General features: G+C 35.1%; 1 protein-coding gene across 1 annotated transcript in view; it reads left to right on the forward strand.

Moving 5' to 3' along the window:
* Positions 1 to 4,755, forward strand: part of LOC149222262 (putative membrane protein YBR220C) — a 464,638-nt gene extending 459,883 nt beyond the window's left edge. Inside the window, exon 13 of the mRNA XM_089385339.1 lies at positions 4,396 to 4,755. Within this exon, the coding sequence (XP_089241465.1) occupies positions 4,396 to 4,449 (54 nt within the window). The 3' untranslated portion in view covers positions 4,450 to 4,755. The remainder of the gene's footprint in view (positions 1 to 4,395) is intronic.
* Positions 4,756 to 13,177: the final 8,422 nt, after the last annotated feature.

Below are 13,177 nucleotides of genomic sequence, written 5' to 3' on the forward strand. Positions count from 1 at the left end.
AATGGATTTTTCAAAAGTATATCTTCATTTGTTGTTCTTGAAATGATATCACTTTGATTATTGAAAAACAACTCCCACCAAACTGAATCAACAATATCAAAGTACTCATATTTATATCTAATACATTTTTTAATTTCTTCTAGGCAATCAAAATAATGTCTATCTCTATTTTGTTTGCATGCATTATGAACTTCAGCAACTGATTGTAATAACGATATATTTGATGCAAATATTGGATGATGTGGAATGAACTTCAAAAATTCCAAACCTGATGATGGTGCCCATTCTTTAGTAGTTGAATACTTCATGCCCCATATTAGTGTTTTCTCATCAATTTTTTTGATACGAAATTGATGTTGGAAGCTAATGTCATTAAGTTGTTCAATGCATTTATCATCATCATGCGATCCCAGAATAAACTTTCGCATGTCAACAGTTTCTTCCAACACATCAAAAGTAGGCTCTGGCATGTATGATTTTTTAATACATTCAATTAATGATGGCAAGTTCCCAACTTCCTTCTTCCTCAGTGTCACTGAAAAATGACTGAACATCTAATCAGTATGGTCATGAGTGTGCCCAACAAGAAGGAAACCAACCTTTACCTTTTGAAAAAATCTCAATTCAATAAGCATGTTTAGATATCCAAAAACAGTTTGATTTTTGTTTTCACGACAAGTGTTGTCCAAAAGTAGATACAAAACTTCAGGAAGATTCCAAATCAATGAGAAATCACATCATGAATTATTGTTATTGTCAGATTTGCATCTTTATGAATATTTGGAGCTGTGAATTATACCCTTGGCAACATTTTTCTCATTGAAGACCATACAACCGACCAAGTAATACTGAATAAAATTTTCCTCCCGTAAATTTTTGGGTATGCGAACAAAATGTGGTAGAAGTGTTTTCTTTTGGTCAATACCATCAATTATCAAATTCAAATGTTTATTCGAGTTATCATAACACTTCTTTCGATGTTTGTACAACTTTTTCCTTTCACTTGTTTGTTGTTCACGATGCTCCTGAAGTGCTTTGACAATGGAATCTACACAACATAAAAGAAAGTCATTGAGAATTACGTTTTCATAGTTGATGAATATACAATTTTAGAAGTTAAAGTTATGAATGCTTACCTCTTTTTGACTCTTCACATTTATCCCTTTTTTATTTAAGAGAAGCACATGTACTACAAATCCCCATCCTTGTCTTCTTAGGAATACAGACATTGTTGAATTCTTTCTTTCATACCTTCACAAAATATTGATATGTAATAAATTGACCATGTCCTTCAACACCTTCTGCATATTTTTTGTATAAGTTGTAGATTTCTCATCTTGAGAAATTATCTGGAATATGTATTGTCTCTCTATTTTCCATACACTCTCCATGTTTTGAAAATAAATCTTTCATCTATGACATTGTAGTATTTGATAGTGGCCCAAACTGTCGTTTATGACGTACCTCTGAATAAAATGTGGGATCCTTTTCCAAATTTTCTTGGATTCTTGACAGACGAAAATTACCCATTGAATGAAACATTTTGAAAGTCTTTCTACAGATAAATAAAGACCCAATATGGTGACCATAACTTGACAATGTATATTGCATGCACCCCACTAAATATGAATTTTGCATGCTTTTATTCATTGACAAATATCTCTTCCTTTTCTCTAATGCAAACTTGAAATCCATATGTTTCAAGCAATCTTTTTGACAACATTCACATGAAATGAGAGTGCTGATAGAACTTCTTTTCATCAGATATTTTTCTCTACCCCTTTATAACTAGAACATCTTGGATTGATACGAAAATGCCTACTCCTACTCCTCGATACAATATATCCTAGCAACATCTCCATCATTGGATCATCATTTGTATAAACATTTTCATCATCATTCTGATGAATGTTATCCTCACTATGATCATCTGTGCTTTTGAAATATTGAGTTGGATGATATTCTTCATCTTGCCCTTCTTCAGTGCTACCCTCATAGTCCTTAGAATTAGGACTAAATGGAAAATTTGACTCGATGTTTATGGGATATTCTTCATCATGTGCATTGTCAGTGCTGCTCTCAAAGTCCATAGGATTAGGACTACATCGAAAATGTGACTCTTTACTTACTGAAAATTCTTCATCATGCCCTTCGTCACTGCTGCTCTCATAGTGCTTAGGATTAGGACTAAGTGCTTCATCCTATCATTCGTCACTACTTCCCTCACAGTCCTTAGGATTAGAACTGAGTGGAAACCCCGACTCTTTATTTATTTGAAAATCTTCATCATGCTCTTCATCACTACTGCTCTCATAGTCCATAGGATTAAGACTAAGTGGACACTATGACACTCTATTCATTTGAAATGATTCATCATGTTCTTTATCACTATTGCTCTCATAGTCCATAGGATTAAGACTAAGTGGACACCATGACACTCTATTCATTTGAAATTATTCATCATGTTCTTCATCACTACTGCTCTCATATTCCATATGATTAGGACTAAGTGGACACTGTGATACTCTATTCATTTGAAATTCTTCATCATGCTCTTCATCACTGCTACTCTCATAGTCAATAGGATTAGGACTAAGTGGACACCGTAACACTCCATTCTTTTGAAATTCTTCATCATGCTTTTCATCGCTACTGCTCTCATAGTCCATAGGATTAGGACTAAGTGGACACTGTGACACTCCATTCTTTTGAAATTATTCATCATGCTCTTTATCACTACTAATCTTATAGTCCATAGGATTAGGAATAAGTGGACACCGTGACTCTCTATTCATTTGAAATTCTTCATTACTGCTGCTCTCATAGTCCATAGAATTAGGACTAAGTGGAAACCGCGACTCTTTATTTATTTGAAAATCTTCACCATGCTCTTCATCATTGTTGCTTTCATAGTCCATAGGATTAGGACTAAGTGGAAACCGTGACTCTTTATTTATTTAAAATTTTTCATCTTGTCTTTCATCAGTGTTGCTCTCATAGTCCTTTGGATGAGGACAAAGTGAAAAATTTGACTCTCTATTCATAGTGGAATAATTTCCGTTATATTCATCAATATGAATAGACTTGTTATGCGACGAAGATGTTGATGTTTCACAAAGCGAAACTTCAATATCAAAAAAATCCATGGCTTTCAAACAAAAGAGGTTGAATGATACAAATGCACTCTTTCCTAATGATAATAGATAGCTTAAAGAATGAAAATTTCCCTCCAAAAAATTTCGCCAAATTTTTTCCCTCCAAAACTTTTGTTTCATGTATTTCCATCTATAATTTTGTTCTACAATTTATAAAAAAAATTAACTAAAATTTTCTTATGAAATAAATCTTTTAAATTAAATATTTAATTTAAAATTGTAAACTAAATATTTACCTAAATTAATTTTTTACTTAAACTATATAATATTTACTAGATAATTGAATGTTTTTTATTTTTATTTTTATTATATCTTCTAAAACAAATTAATCCCACATTCACTGCTGTAAAACAATTATGTAATATGTGCTATATCATAGTTTACTATATTCGTCATTACAAGAATTATATGTTAAAGTATTTATAAAAACAAATTAATCTCACATTCACCACGCGGTAAAACAATTCCGTAATGTTCATTTTATCGTAGTTCCATATATCGCCATAACAAAATTTACATGTTAAAATTTTTATAAAAACAAATGAGTCTCACATTAACCATGCGGTAAAATAATTCCGTAATTTTAACTATAACATAAATTTCATTATCACTATTCCTCACATCACATCACATCAAGGTTTTTCGAGGTTCGTTAAAAAACTTAGAGTGAATTTGTGGAGCAACTATATTGCTATCATCAACATATTCAATGGAAGATTACCACATTTGAAAGGTTAGTTTCTTTTTTGCCATGTGTAAGTTTTAAAATTCAATAGGTTTAATGTTTTTTTTAGAAATTAAAAATTTAAATGACTCAAATTTACCCACTACATCCGTAGTGGGCATGGTGGGCCTAGGGTAGGAGGACTGGCCACCCAGTCCCTCGCCCCACCCGGGGGGTTGGCTGCTAGGGTGGTGGCCTAACGGTCGGCCCAGGTGGCGGGCAGTTAGGCCGTCGGGGTGGGGTGTAGGGCTGGGCGTTGGCCCGGGTGGTGGGAAGTTGGGCCGTCGGGGTGGGGTGCAAGGCTGGGCATCGACTCGGGTGGCGGGCCGATTTCTGGGGTGGGGTGACAGGGGGTTGTATTTTTTTAATTTCTTATTTTTTGTTTTTTTTTTTTAATTTTTATTTCTTTTAATTGTTATGTTTTACAAAATTAAATATCATTTATCGTTTTGTTTGTTAATTTAAGCTATTTTTTTTTTAATTCACTGATTTATATATGAGGATATTTTTTTGCAGGAAAATGACATCAAAGAAGATTTATGTGAATATTTATGGACCAATCACTGCTAAAATTAAAGGAGGATCTTCAAAAAGAATTATTGAACGAACCAAGTTTGAGATGATAGCTACAAATCTATCAAGTGTTTCAAACGATAAGAAGATGATTTCATACTGAAGAAATTAAAAGAAGTGAAACTTTCAAAAAATGTATGGTATGTGAAAGAAAGAGAGAGCGAAGATGTGCAGATATATCTATATGTTGATATCCCTAACGATAGTGGAATTATGAGGTGTTGGGAAAGGTCATAGACATATGTTTGGTGTCAGACATTGAAGTTGTTTATATATGTACAAAACCACCCAAGTCACATGACAAGATTAAATATCAGTTATTATATTCATTATATGACATGAGAGAGGTATCTATAAAGTTGTGTAAACAAATCGTAAATGAGATTGCACAAGATAGCCTAAGTATTGTTATTTATTTTTATGTTTTTCTTTATTGTAATTGTCTCATTATATTTATATAACTTAGTTTTTATTGACATATGATATTTTGTTTGACAGAATTTTGTTGAAAGTCTTTCAATTTTATTAGGAAGCATTCATTTCATAAAGCAAAATATTATGAATGTTGTTAGCAGTTTCTACTCAAGGTCAGAAGAAGATATGGCAAACAAGTAAAAAGTAGTAATTCATGATGCTACAAAACTACATCCAAGGGATTAGAAGAAAATGCCTCTAATGGATAAATCTAGTAAAGGTAGACATGTTACTTTTTAAGATGAAGAAGTTGAAACTAACACTGAAGTATATGTTTTCGTTACTGAGGATGACATTGGAACTGATGTTAGAAAGGAGAAGAGTCATAAAAGAGCAAAGGTAACAATGCCCAGGAATGTCTCTGTTCTAGTTAATGATAAGAATGTAAGGAGAAAGAAAAGTAAAGTTGAAACTTTTCAAGTAGTCATTACCAACAATGAAGATTCTAGTGAAACTTCAAAAGAAAGCAGGGAAATCATTACACCAGGAGTTGATTTAGAGGATGGCATTATCAAAACAAAACAAAATGGCATTCAACAGAACTTAACAAAGAGAAACTTAATTGAGGGCGGTTGTACATTTTAGTTTAATGTGAGACAAATCTATAAAGCAAGTAAAGGACAATGTAAATATCAAATCAGAAAGCCACACCACCTACATGTTCACAACTTGAAAACATTGCTGATGTACAATCCATACACTTATGTGGTTAATTATGTGCTTCTTGTTGATCCAGATCAAGTTCCTAACAAAGAAGCATTTGATAAGCCAAAATGTTTGGAATACAATTATTGTGCTTGAGGGGAACCATTCTATAGAAGCTCAAAGATAATTGATGGAGGAATATCTCAATAACCCACGTTTTGAAACAATGAAATGTATCATTTATGTTGGTTTATCAGATATAAAAGCGAAGTTAGTAGCATGAGATCATAATTCAGATAATGAATATAGGATGTCTATGACTTTCATCCAAAGGGTTAGATTTATTCATAGTGAATTTGAAGAAAAATGTGGTGGAGATAAGATAAATGTTACTATAGATTTATGAAAGGAATGTTGTATGGAAATAAGCTATCAAATTGAAGAGAAAATCAATTCAAAAGGTGGCAGAGTAAATATCGATATTTTCAAAGGTATTGATAAAATTTTCTAGTTGGCATTTAGAACTAGAGAGATATGGGAATTGATTAATCGGATTTTTAGCATGTGGGAGAATATTGGCATTAAAACCAGAAGGCCAAAAGGTCTACTCCATTGATATGTAGCAACAGTAAATTAGAGCTTGAAATGAAGCAACTTCCAAAAGATATGACCATCACACCTTGGAGATCATTGCAAGGAGTGAAGGATGAAAAACTTATCAAAGCAATATTATCTCGTGTGAGGTCATGGGAATTATCATTAGAGAAAATGTTTGAGGAATTTCAAAAGTAAGTTTGTTGAATTATTTTTACTTATTTCTAGATTATAATTTTATTTTAAATATAACATATTGTTTTTGGTAGTATTTGTTATACATATCATTATATTAACTTTATTTACTTTATCTATTAAGTCACAAATTTTAGATGAAAATACAAGAACAAATGGTTAAATTGTTGAATGAAGATAGTTGGGATGATGTTGTACGCAATTATTCAGATTCAAGTTCTACATCGACATTATAAAAAAATTATCTTGCATTTAAAAAGGTATGTTGATTTATACATTCATTTTTATTCATCTGCATACTATTTTTATTTTATAACTTATACATATATATGTTTATTTTATTAAAGATAAGGAATGATGCAAATGGAGCACCAGATAGTTTTAGAACTTTTATTGAAAAAATTGAGATCGAAAGACTAAAGAAGCAACGTTTTAGGAATGTTGACCTTGATCCAACTCTTACACATTTCATTTGGAATGGGCTTGACATTATTCAATATCAAGTAATACAGGGCGACTGTGAAGACATTGCTAAACTCATACCTAAAATGGATTATGCCCTAGTTATTGCAGATATTCCCCATGGTTTCAATATCCCAAACATTGGCTATGTTAGTGAACCTTATAATTATCAAGCTCTTAGTAAAGTGGCTACGGGATTTGTAGAAGTCACATCATCACCATTATGGAGATTTTTGACACTTCATTTAGACACACAATTGGAAATGTTATTGTCAAGCTCCAAGGGGAAAACAAACTCAAAGATGCAGCTTACATGGTAAGACGTTTAAAATGTATGTTTGATTAATGTTAAAGAGTTCATTTATGTACAAGTTAATTGAACTTTTACTATTTCATGTTACAAGCAAAAGTCAAAGCTTCTTAACCGTGAAGATCAACCATTTATAAATGATTGTAAGTTCATCCATATTGATAGTTGGGCAAAATATGATAGCTATGTCTATGCTTTTGATCGATTAGATGGAAAGAGTCATAGCCAAGTATTGGCTTATGATGTTGTTGTGAAAAAACTAACATATGAAGACAAAGAAGCAAAAGGAGAGATAGTTAACATTTATCAAAAATCACAGTTATTGATTAACTATCTTATAGACATATGTTCAAATGAAGGAGATTGGGTTCTAGATTTATTTTCTGGCTCAGGTAAATTTTATTATATGGAATTGAATTTCAATATCTTCTTAGTTAATTTATATGTCATTATACTAATTTACTTCATTATTTTTTTTGTGCTTGATAATTAGGTACAACACTAACATGTTGCCTACAAAAAGGAAGAAATTGCATTGTCATTGAAAAAGATCCAGTACAGTGCAATTTTATTCAACAAAGAATTAATGCTTTTCAATTACTTCCAGATGCAATGCAAGAAATTGGGTTGAAGAAAGGGGATTTTAGTGAATCATGTGTGGCAAAAAATGCAAAGGAACTTCAACCACCATTACATAGAATGATTGGAAAGGCATACATTGGGAGATTCGCAGACATCAAAGATCCATTAGAAGAGGAAAATGAGCAAAATGAAGCTGAAAATATTGTGGAAAAAGACAACGATGAAACTCTAGAGGATGAAGATTTTGGATTACATTTATGCTAAGAAATCAAGCTCACTTTTTGTAACTATTAATTAGTTATATTTGTAATGTTTTGACTTTGACATTTTATGAGAAGAATAAGCATTCAATTAATATTGTTATGTGTTCAATATTTTGTATTATGTGATTTTCGCATTAATTTTTACGTGAATCATTATTTTTTGAAAAAAACTATGATTATTGAAAACTTATATCGCTAAACTGTCATTTTGATATTCTGAAAGCAAAAGGAGAGTTGAGGGAGTGGAGAAGCTAGGGTTGGAGTTGAAGACAAGGTTTTGGATTCAGGGTACCATGGCGAGGAGTGTAGGGGGGAGTGATGCTCCCTCCTACAGCCAAGCAGTCACAGGATGAAGTCAGGATGCGGGAAAGAAACATTTCAAAAAACCACTGGACAAGATCTCAAAAACTAGAAGTCAGGGGACATCTAGAAGAAGTGAGATTAGGATTAGGAAGGGAATCAACAGGAAAGGAGAAAAGAAAAGGAGAATGGAGGCAATAGTGAAAAAACAGCTTCCAGAAAGACTACTGGAGTCTGCAAGCCCAAGTCAGGGATTATTCCTCGGGTCGTATTGAGCAACCCAACGACACAAGCTCATAGAGATCATATGACGGAGCATGCAATCATATGCAAGTTCATGGGGCTATGGCTGACGGAGAGGGCGTTACAAGTCTGGATAAGGAGCCATTGGAAGTCAAAGGGAGAAATACATTTACATTTGGGTTCTAAGGTTTTTTTCACAATAGTGTTTGCAAGCTTAGAAGACAAAGATAGAGTATTTGAAGGGGGGCCCTATATCTATGTTGCGGTAGGACTCTACATGCGGACATAAATGATGAACTTTGTACCGGAACGTGAAACATTCACATCAGTACTGGTTTGGATCAGACTATATTCCCTTCCTCTGGATTATTGGCTGCCCGAATCTTTGAAAACCATAGGCAACAAGCTAGGACATTTTCTAAAAATCTCAGAGGCAACTCTGAAAGGAATATATACCTCTTTTGCTCGAATATGTGTGGAAATGGATCTATCTGGAGCCCTACTGGAAGCGATCATTTTAGAAGTATATGATGAAGAATGGGTGCAGACTGTTGGAAATAATACTGAGAGGGGGGGTGAATCAGTATTATCAAGTCAAATATTTCCTTTTTCAATTCCAGATGATATACGCTACTTTTGTATGAAAAAAATATTTGATTCTTGGAAATCAAGATCAATATGGAAATCAAGATGGGGATGGCCGGTGGTGCTTCCCGAGTTTCACCTACCCGATTTCAGTAAGCCTTCCTTCTTATGCACGGTTTCCAGGCCAGGGTTGGTCGTTGAACCGATGATATTTATGTATTTCGTATCTATCTATCTATTGAGGTATTTCTTACCTGTATTTGCAGTAGGGAATAGACAACTCACCCCACCCGTTATGATACTTCTGATATGAAAACATCTGATGCCTATCTACATCTACATTGTGTCATGTGATACCCGATTACTGATACCAAAACCCAATAAAAACCGCCTATATACGCAACTACAGATAAAGAAACCCGCGTATACAAAGCAGACTTATAATTTGATTTATCTTTCAGATGTCAGTTATTATTCTGTGTATCAGAAGCAAATAAACAGTACCAGAATTAGAGCAGAAGACAGTCACACACATGAACACAAGATATAAGGAGGAAACCCAATGTGGGTGAAAACTCCCTTCTGCAATTCATCTCTATCTTCTTTTTAATTAGAAACTTCTCTTTACAATGTTTTGTACTGGTGTAGTCTTTACCATTATGCAGGCTGCAACCTGCAGAGAGCTACAACTCTCTCTCGTTCTCCAGCTTTCCTGGAAGGGAGCTCAAACCCCCTAAGTTCTTGTACTAGCTTGAGATACTAGTACACAGGCTCCTACCTGCAGAACGCTGCAACCTTCTCTTTGCTTTCAGGGACTTCATTTCATTAATTTTCAGACTGGATCCACAAGCAACATCAATCAAACATCAGGAATTTCTGCATAACCCAAACTCCTTTTCACCAATCAAAAGCTGAACCAAATAAACACTTCTCTTATCGCTGTACCCAGAACACAGTAACTGTAATCAAACACCAATTCTAAACCCAGAACACTGCAGTAATAAAACAGAAGCAGCTAGAACATAAATCAAGATATATACACTACTTCACTGTTTAGCAACCTGTGAGTATACGCCTCTGTACCACAACCAACCTACGTATACGCTTCTTTCATTCACAGGAAAAGCATGTATACGCACCTGCAATTCACTGAACCTGCGTACAAATCTATAAAGGATAATTTATTCTTTTAAGCATTCAGACATTAGTTAAACCAGATTTATAGATCAAGAGTGCGCCACATATAACAGATCAAAATAATACAGAGATACCAATGTTCAAGCCTTGAGATTTTGATCCATCAATAGTCCTTATCCTTCTTGCGCTCAGGTTCCTCCTTCATTCAGATCTAGATCTGCACCATAACCCAATCACCAGTATTCCAGATCTCATACATTATCATATATTCAATAATAATTCAGATGATCCCTTGTCACATGATCTCCTTCCTCTTTTATAGTTTTAGGCCTTCCACAATACCACGGTCCAAAACCATAATAAACCAATACCAAGGGCCCAAAACCTGGGGTCAACACTTCTGACGAGATACCATGGTCCAAAACCATAGGTTCAAATTCCAAGGACTAACAACCATGGACCAAAAATAAGTTTCCCACCATGTACGCGCTTTTCTGTGCATAAAAGTGCGTGTATACACATATGCGACTTCTGAACGTATAACCCGCGTGTATACGCGTCTTCGGCAAGGTGAACTTGCGTATACAATATTTCCTTCATTCTGAGCGCTTGAACTGAGATCTGTCACCAAAGAGAGTTGCCATCAAGGACAACACATGTACCATAGCGCCACTCCTGTGCCAAAATGCCAACAATCTCCCCCTTTGGACTTGATGGCAACCCCAATATCCTCAAAGTCATTCTCCCCCTTTGTCATCAAGGGCAAAGGGCTGATCTCCCCCTGAGTACATGTAGATATCTCTGCTCTGCTCTGCTGAGCATGCTCCCCCTAACTGTAGGCAAGATCTACAAATGATGTTCTTCAAGAAGAACCAAGACATATACATTATGAAAGACCTTCCTATCACCAAAAGACTCAATACATACATCCATCACCCAACCAAGTGGGGATCATCCACCCAACTAAGTGGGGATACATCAGAAATTTACATATGACAACCAATCACATTGCATCAATCATCCCAGGCATAGTGGGGAAACCAAAATAGGTCGTTACATGACCTTGATAAAAAAGATATACATGACATAGAAACGAAATATCAAGACTATGCAATCACCAATAACTACTATCAGCAACATCTGACAACCACTGTATATATCAGCAACCATGTTCTTCTGTTTTCCTTTCTGTAGCTGATCCACCTGAAACAAAAACAGCTTGAGTACTAGAACCAAGAGCTTCTAAGGTAATGCCAACAATGCATTGTTAGAAGATTATCTGCTCCCCCTGAACCTGTGCCTGATGGTCTCTGACAGACCCATATCAGACTCTCTTCAACCAGAGTCTGTTCTTGCTGATTTTCTTCAGAATTCCATATACACGACTGCATCTGCATAAATCTGCATATGTACGCGGATTCCCCTCATCCAACTCGCGTACACCAACCTTTTTTTGAAACAGACAAGCTTCAACAACAGGATGAAGCATCAACTACTCCCAGCTTCTGTCTGAGATATTCAAAAGTTTCCCTGGGCAGTGGTTTGGTGAGGATATCAAAAATTTGTTCCTTGGAAGGAAAATACTCCAACTTGACTTTTTGCTCAAGCACTTGTTCCCGAAGAAAGTGATATTTGATAGGTATGTGCTTGGTCTTTGAATGCATGACAGGATTCTTTGAAATGCTTATTGCACTTGTATTATCACATAAGATAGAGACAGGTGGAGTACAAGTGATTTGAAAATCCTCCAAGGTTTGCATCATCCAAAGAAGTTGAGTGCAACAAGATGCAGCAGCCACATATTCCGCTTCAACTGTAGATAAAGCAATCGAACTCTGTTTCTTGCCGAACCAAGATACTAATCTGGAACCCATAAAGAATGCACCACCACTTGTGCTCTTCCTGTCATCCACGCTTCCGGCCCAATCTGCATCTGTGTAAGCATGAAGTGTGAGATCTGTATCTCTAGGGTACCATAAGCCATAGTTTTGAGTTCCTTGAAGGTACTTGAAGATTCTCTTGATTGCCTGAAGATGAGTTTCCTTTGGATTTGCCTGAAATCTTCCAACTATTCCCACTGCATGCATGATGTCTGGTTGGGTACCTGTCAAATAAAGTAGACTTCCAATCATGGATCTATAGGTTGGTTGATGCACTGTTGCTGATTCATCATTTGCATTGAGGCTACATCCTGTAACCATGGGGGTACATACTGGTTTTGAATCTTCCATGCCATACTTTTTCAGAATTTGCTTGAGGTGCTTGGTTTAAGACAAGAAGATACCGCCTTCATTTTGTTGGATTTGCAATCCAAGAAAGTATGTCAGTTCTCTGAGCAAAGACATTTCGAATTCTTTCTGCATCACCAAGGCAAAGCTTTGACTCATACCTTCTTCGTTGCTGCCAAAGATAATATCATCTACATACACAACAAGTATTAGCAATTTGTCATTTTCAATTTTTATATAAAGATTGCTATCTTCTGATCCTTTTGAAAAACCTTGTTGATGAAGGTATTTGTCCAAGTGGTAGTACCAAGCCCTTGGAGCTTGTTTAAGGCCATAGAGAGCCTTTTTAAGTCTGCATACAAGATTTGGATCATTCCCAACGATAAAGCCATCTGGTTGCTCTATGTACACTTCTTCTTCTAAGTCTCCATTCAGAAAGGTTGATTTTACGTCCATTTGAAATACTTTGAACTTCTGGAAGCTAGAGAGATCAAGGAACATTCTGATGGCCTCAAGTCTAGCAACAGGAGCAAAAGTTTCTTCAAAGTCTATTCCTTCCTGTTGAGCATACCCTTTACAAACAAGTCTGGCCTTGTTTCTAATCACTTCCCCATTTTCATTCAACTTATTTTTGAAGATGCATTTTGTTCCTATGACATTTTTTTCTTTTGGTCTAGGAACCAACTCCCAAGTGTTATTCTTTTCGA

This window comes from Pinus tabuliformis, chromosome Q (assembly GCF_031772625.1).
Source record: "Pinus tabuliformis cultivar Carrire ecotype Pingquan chromosome Q, CPIR1, whole genome shotgun sequence".
Classification (NCBI taxonomy): Eukaryota; Viridiplantae; Streptophyta; class Pinopsida; order Pinales; family Pinaceae; genus Pinus; species Pinus tabuliformis.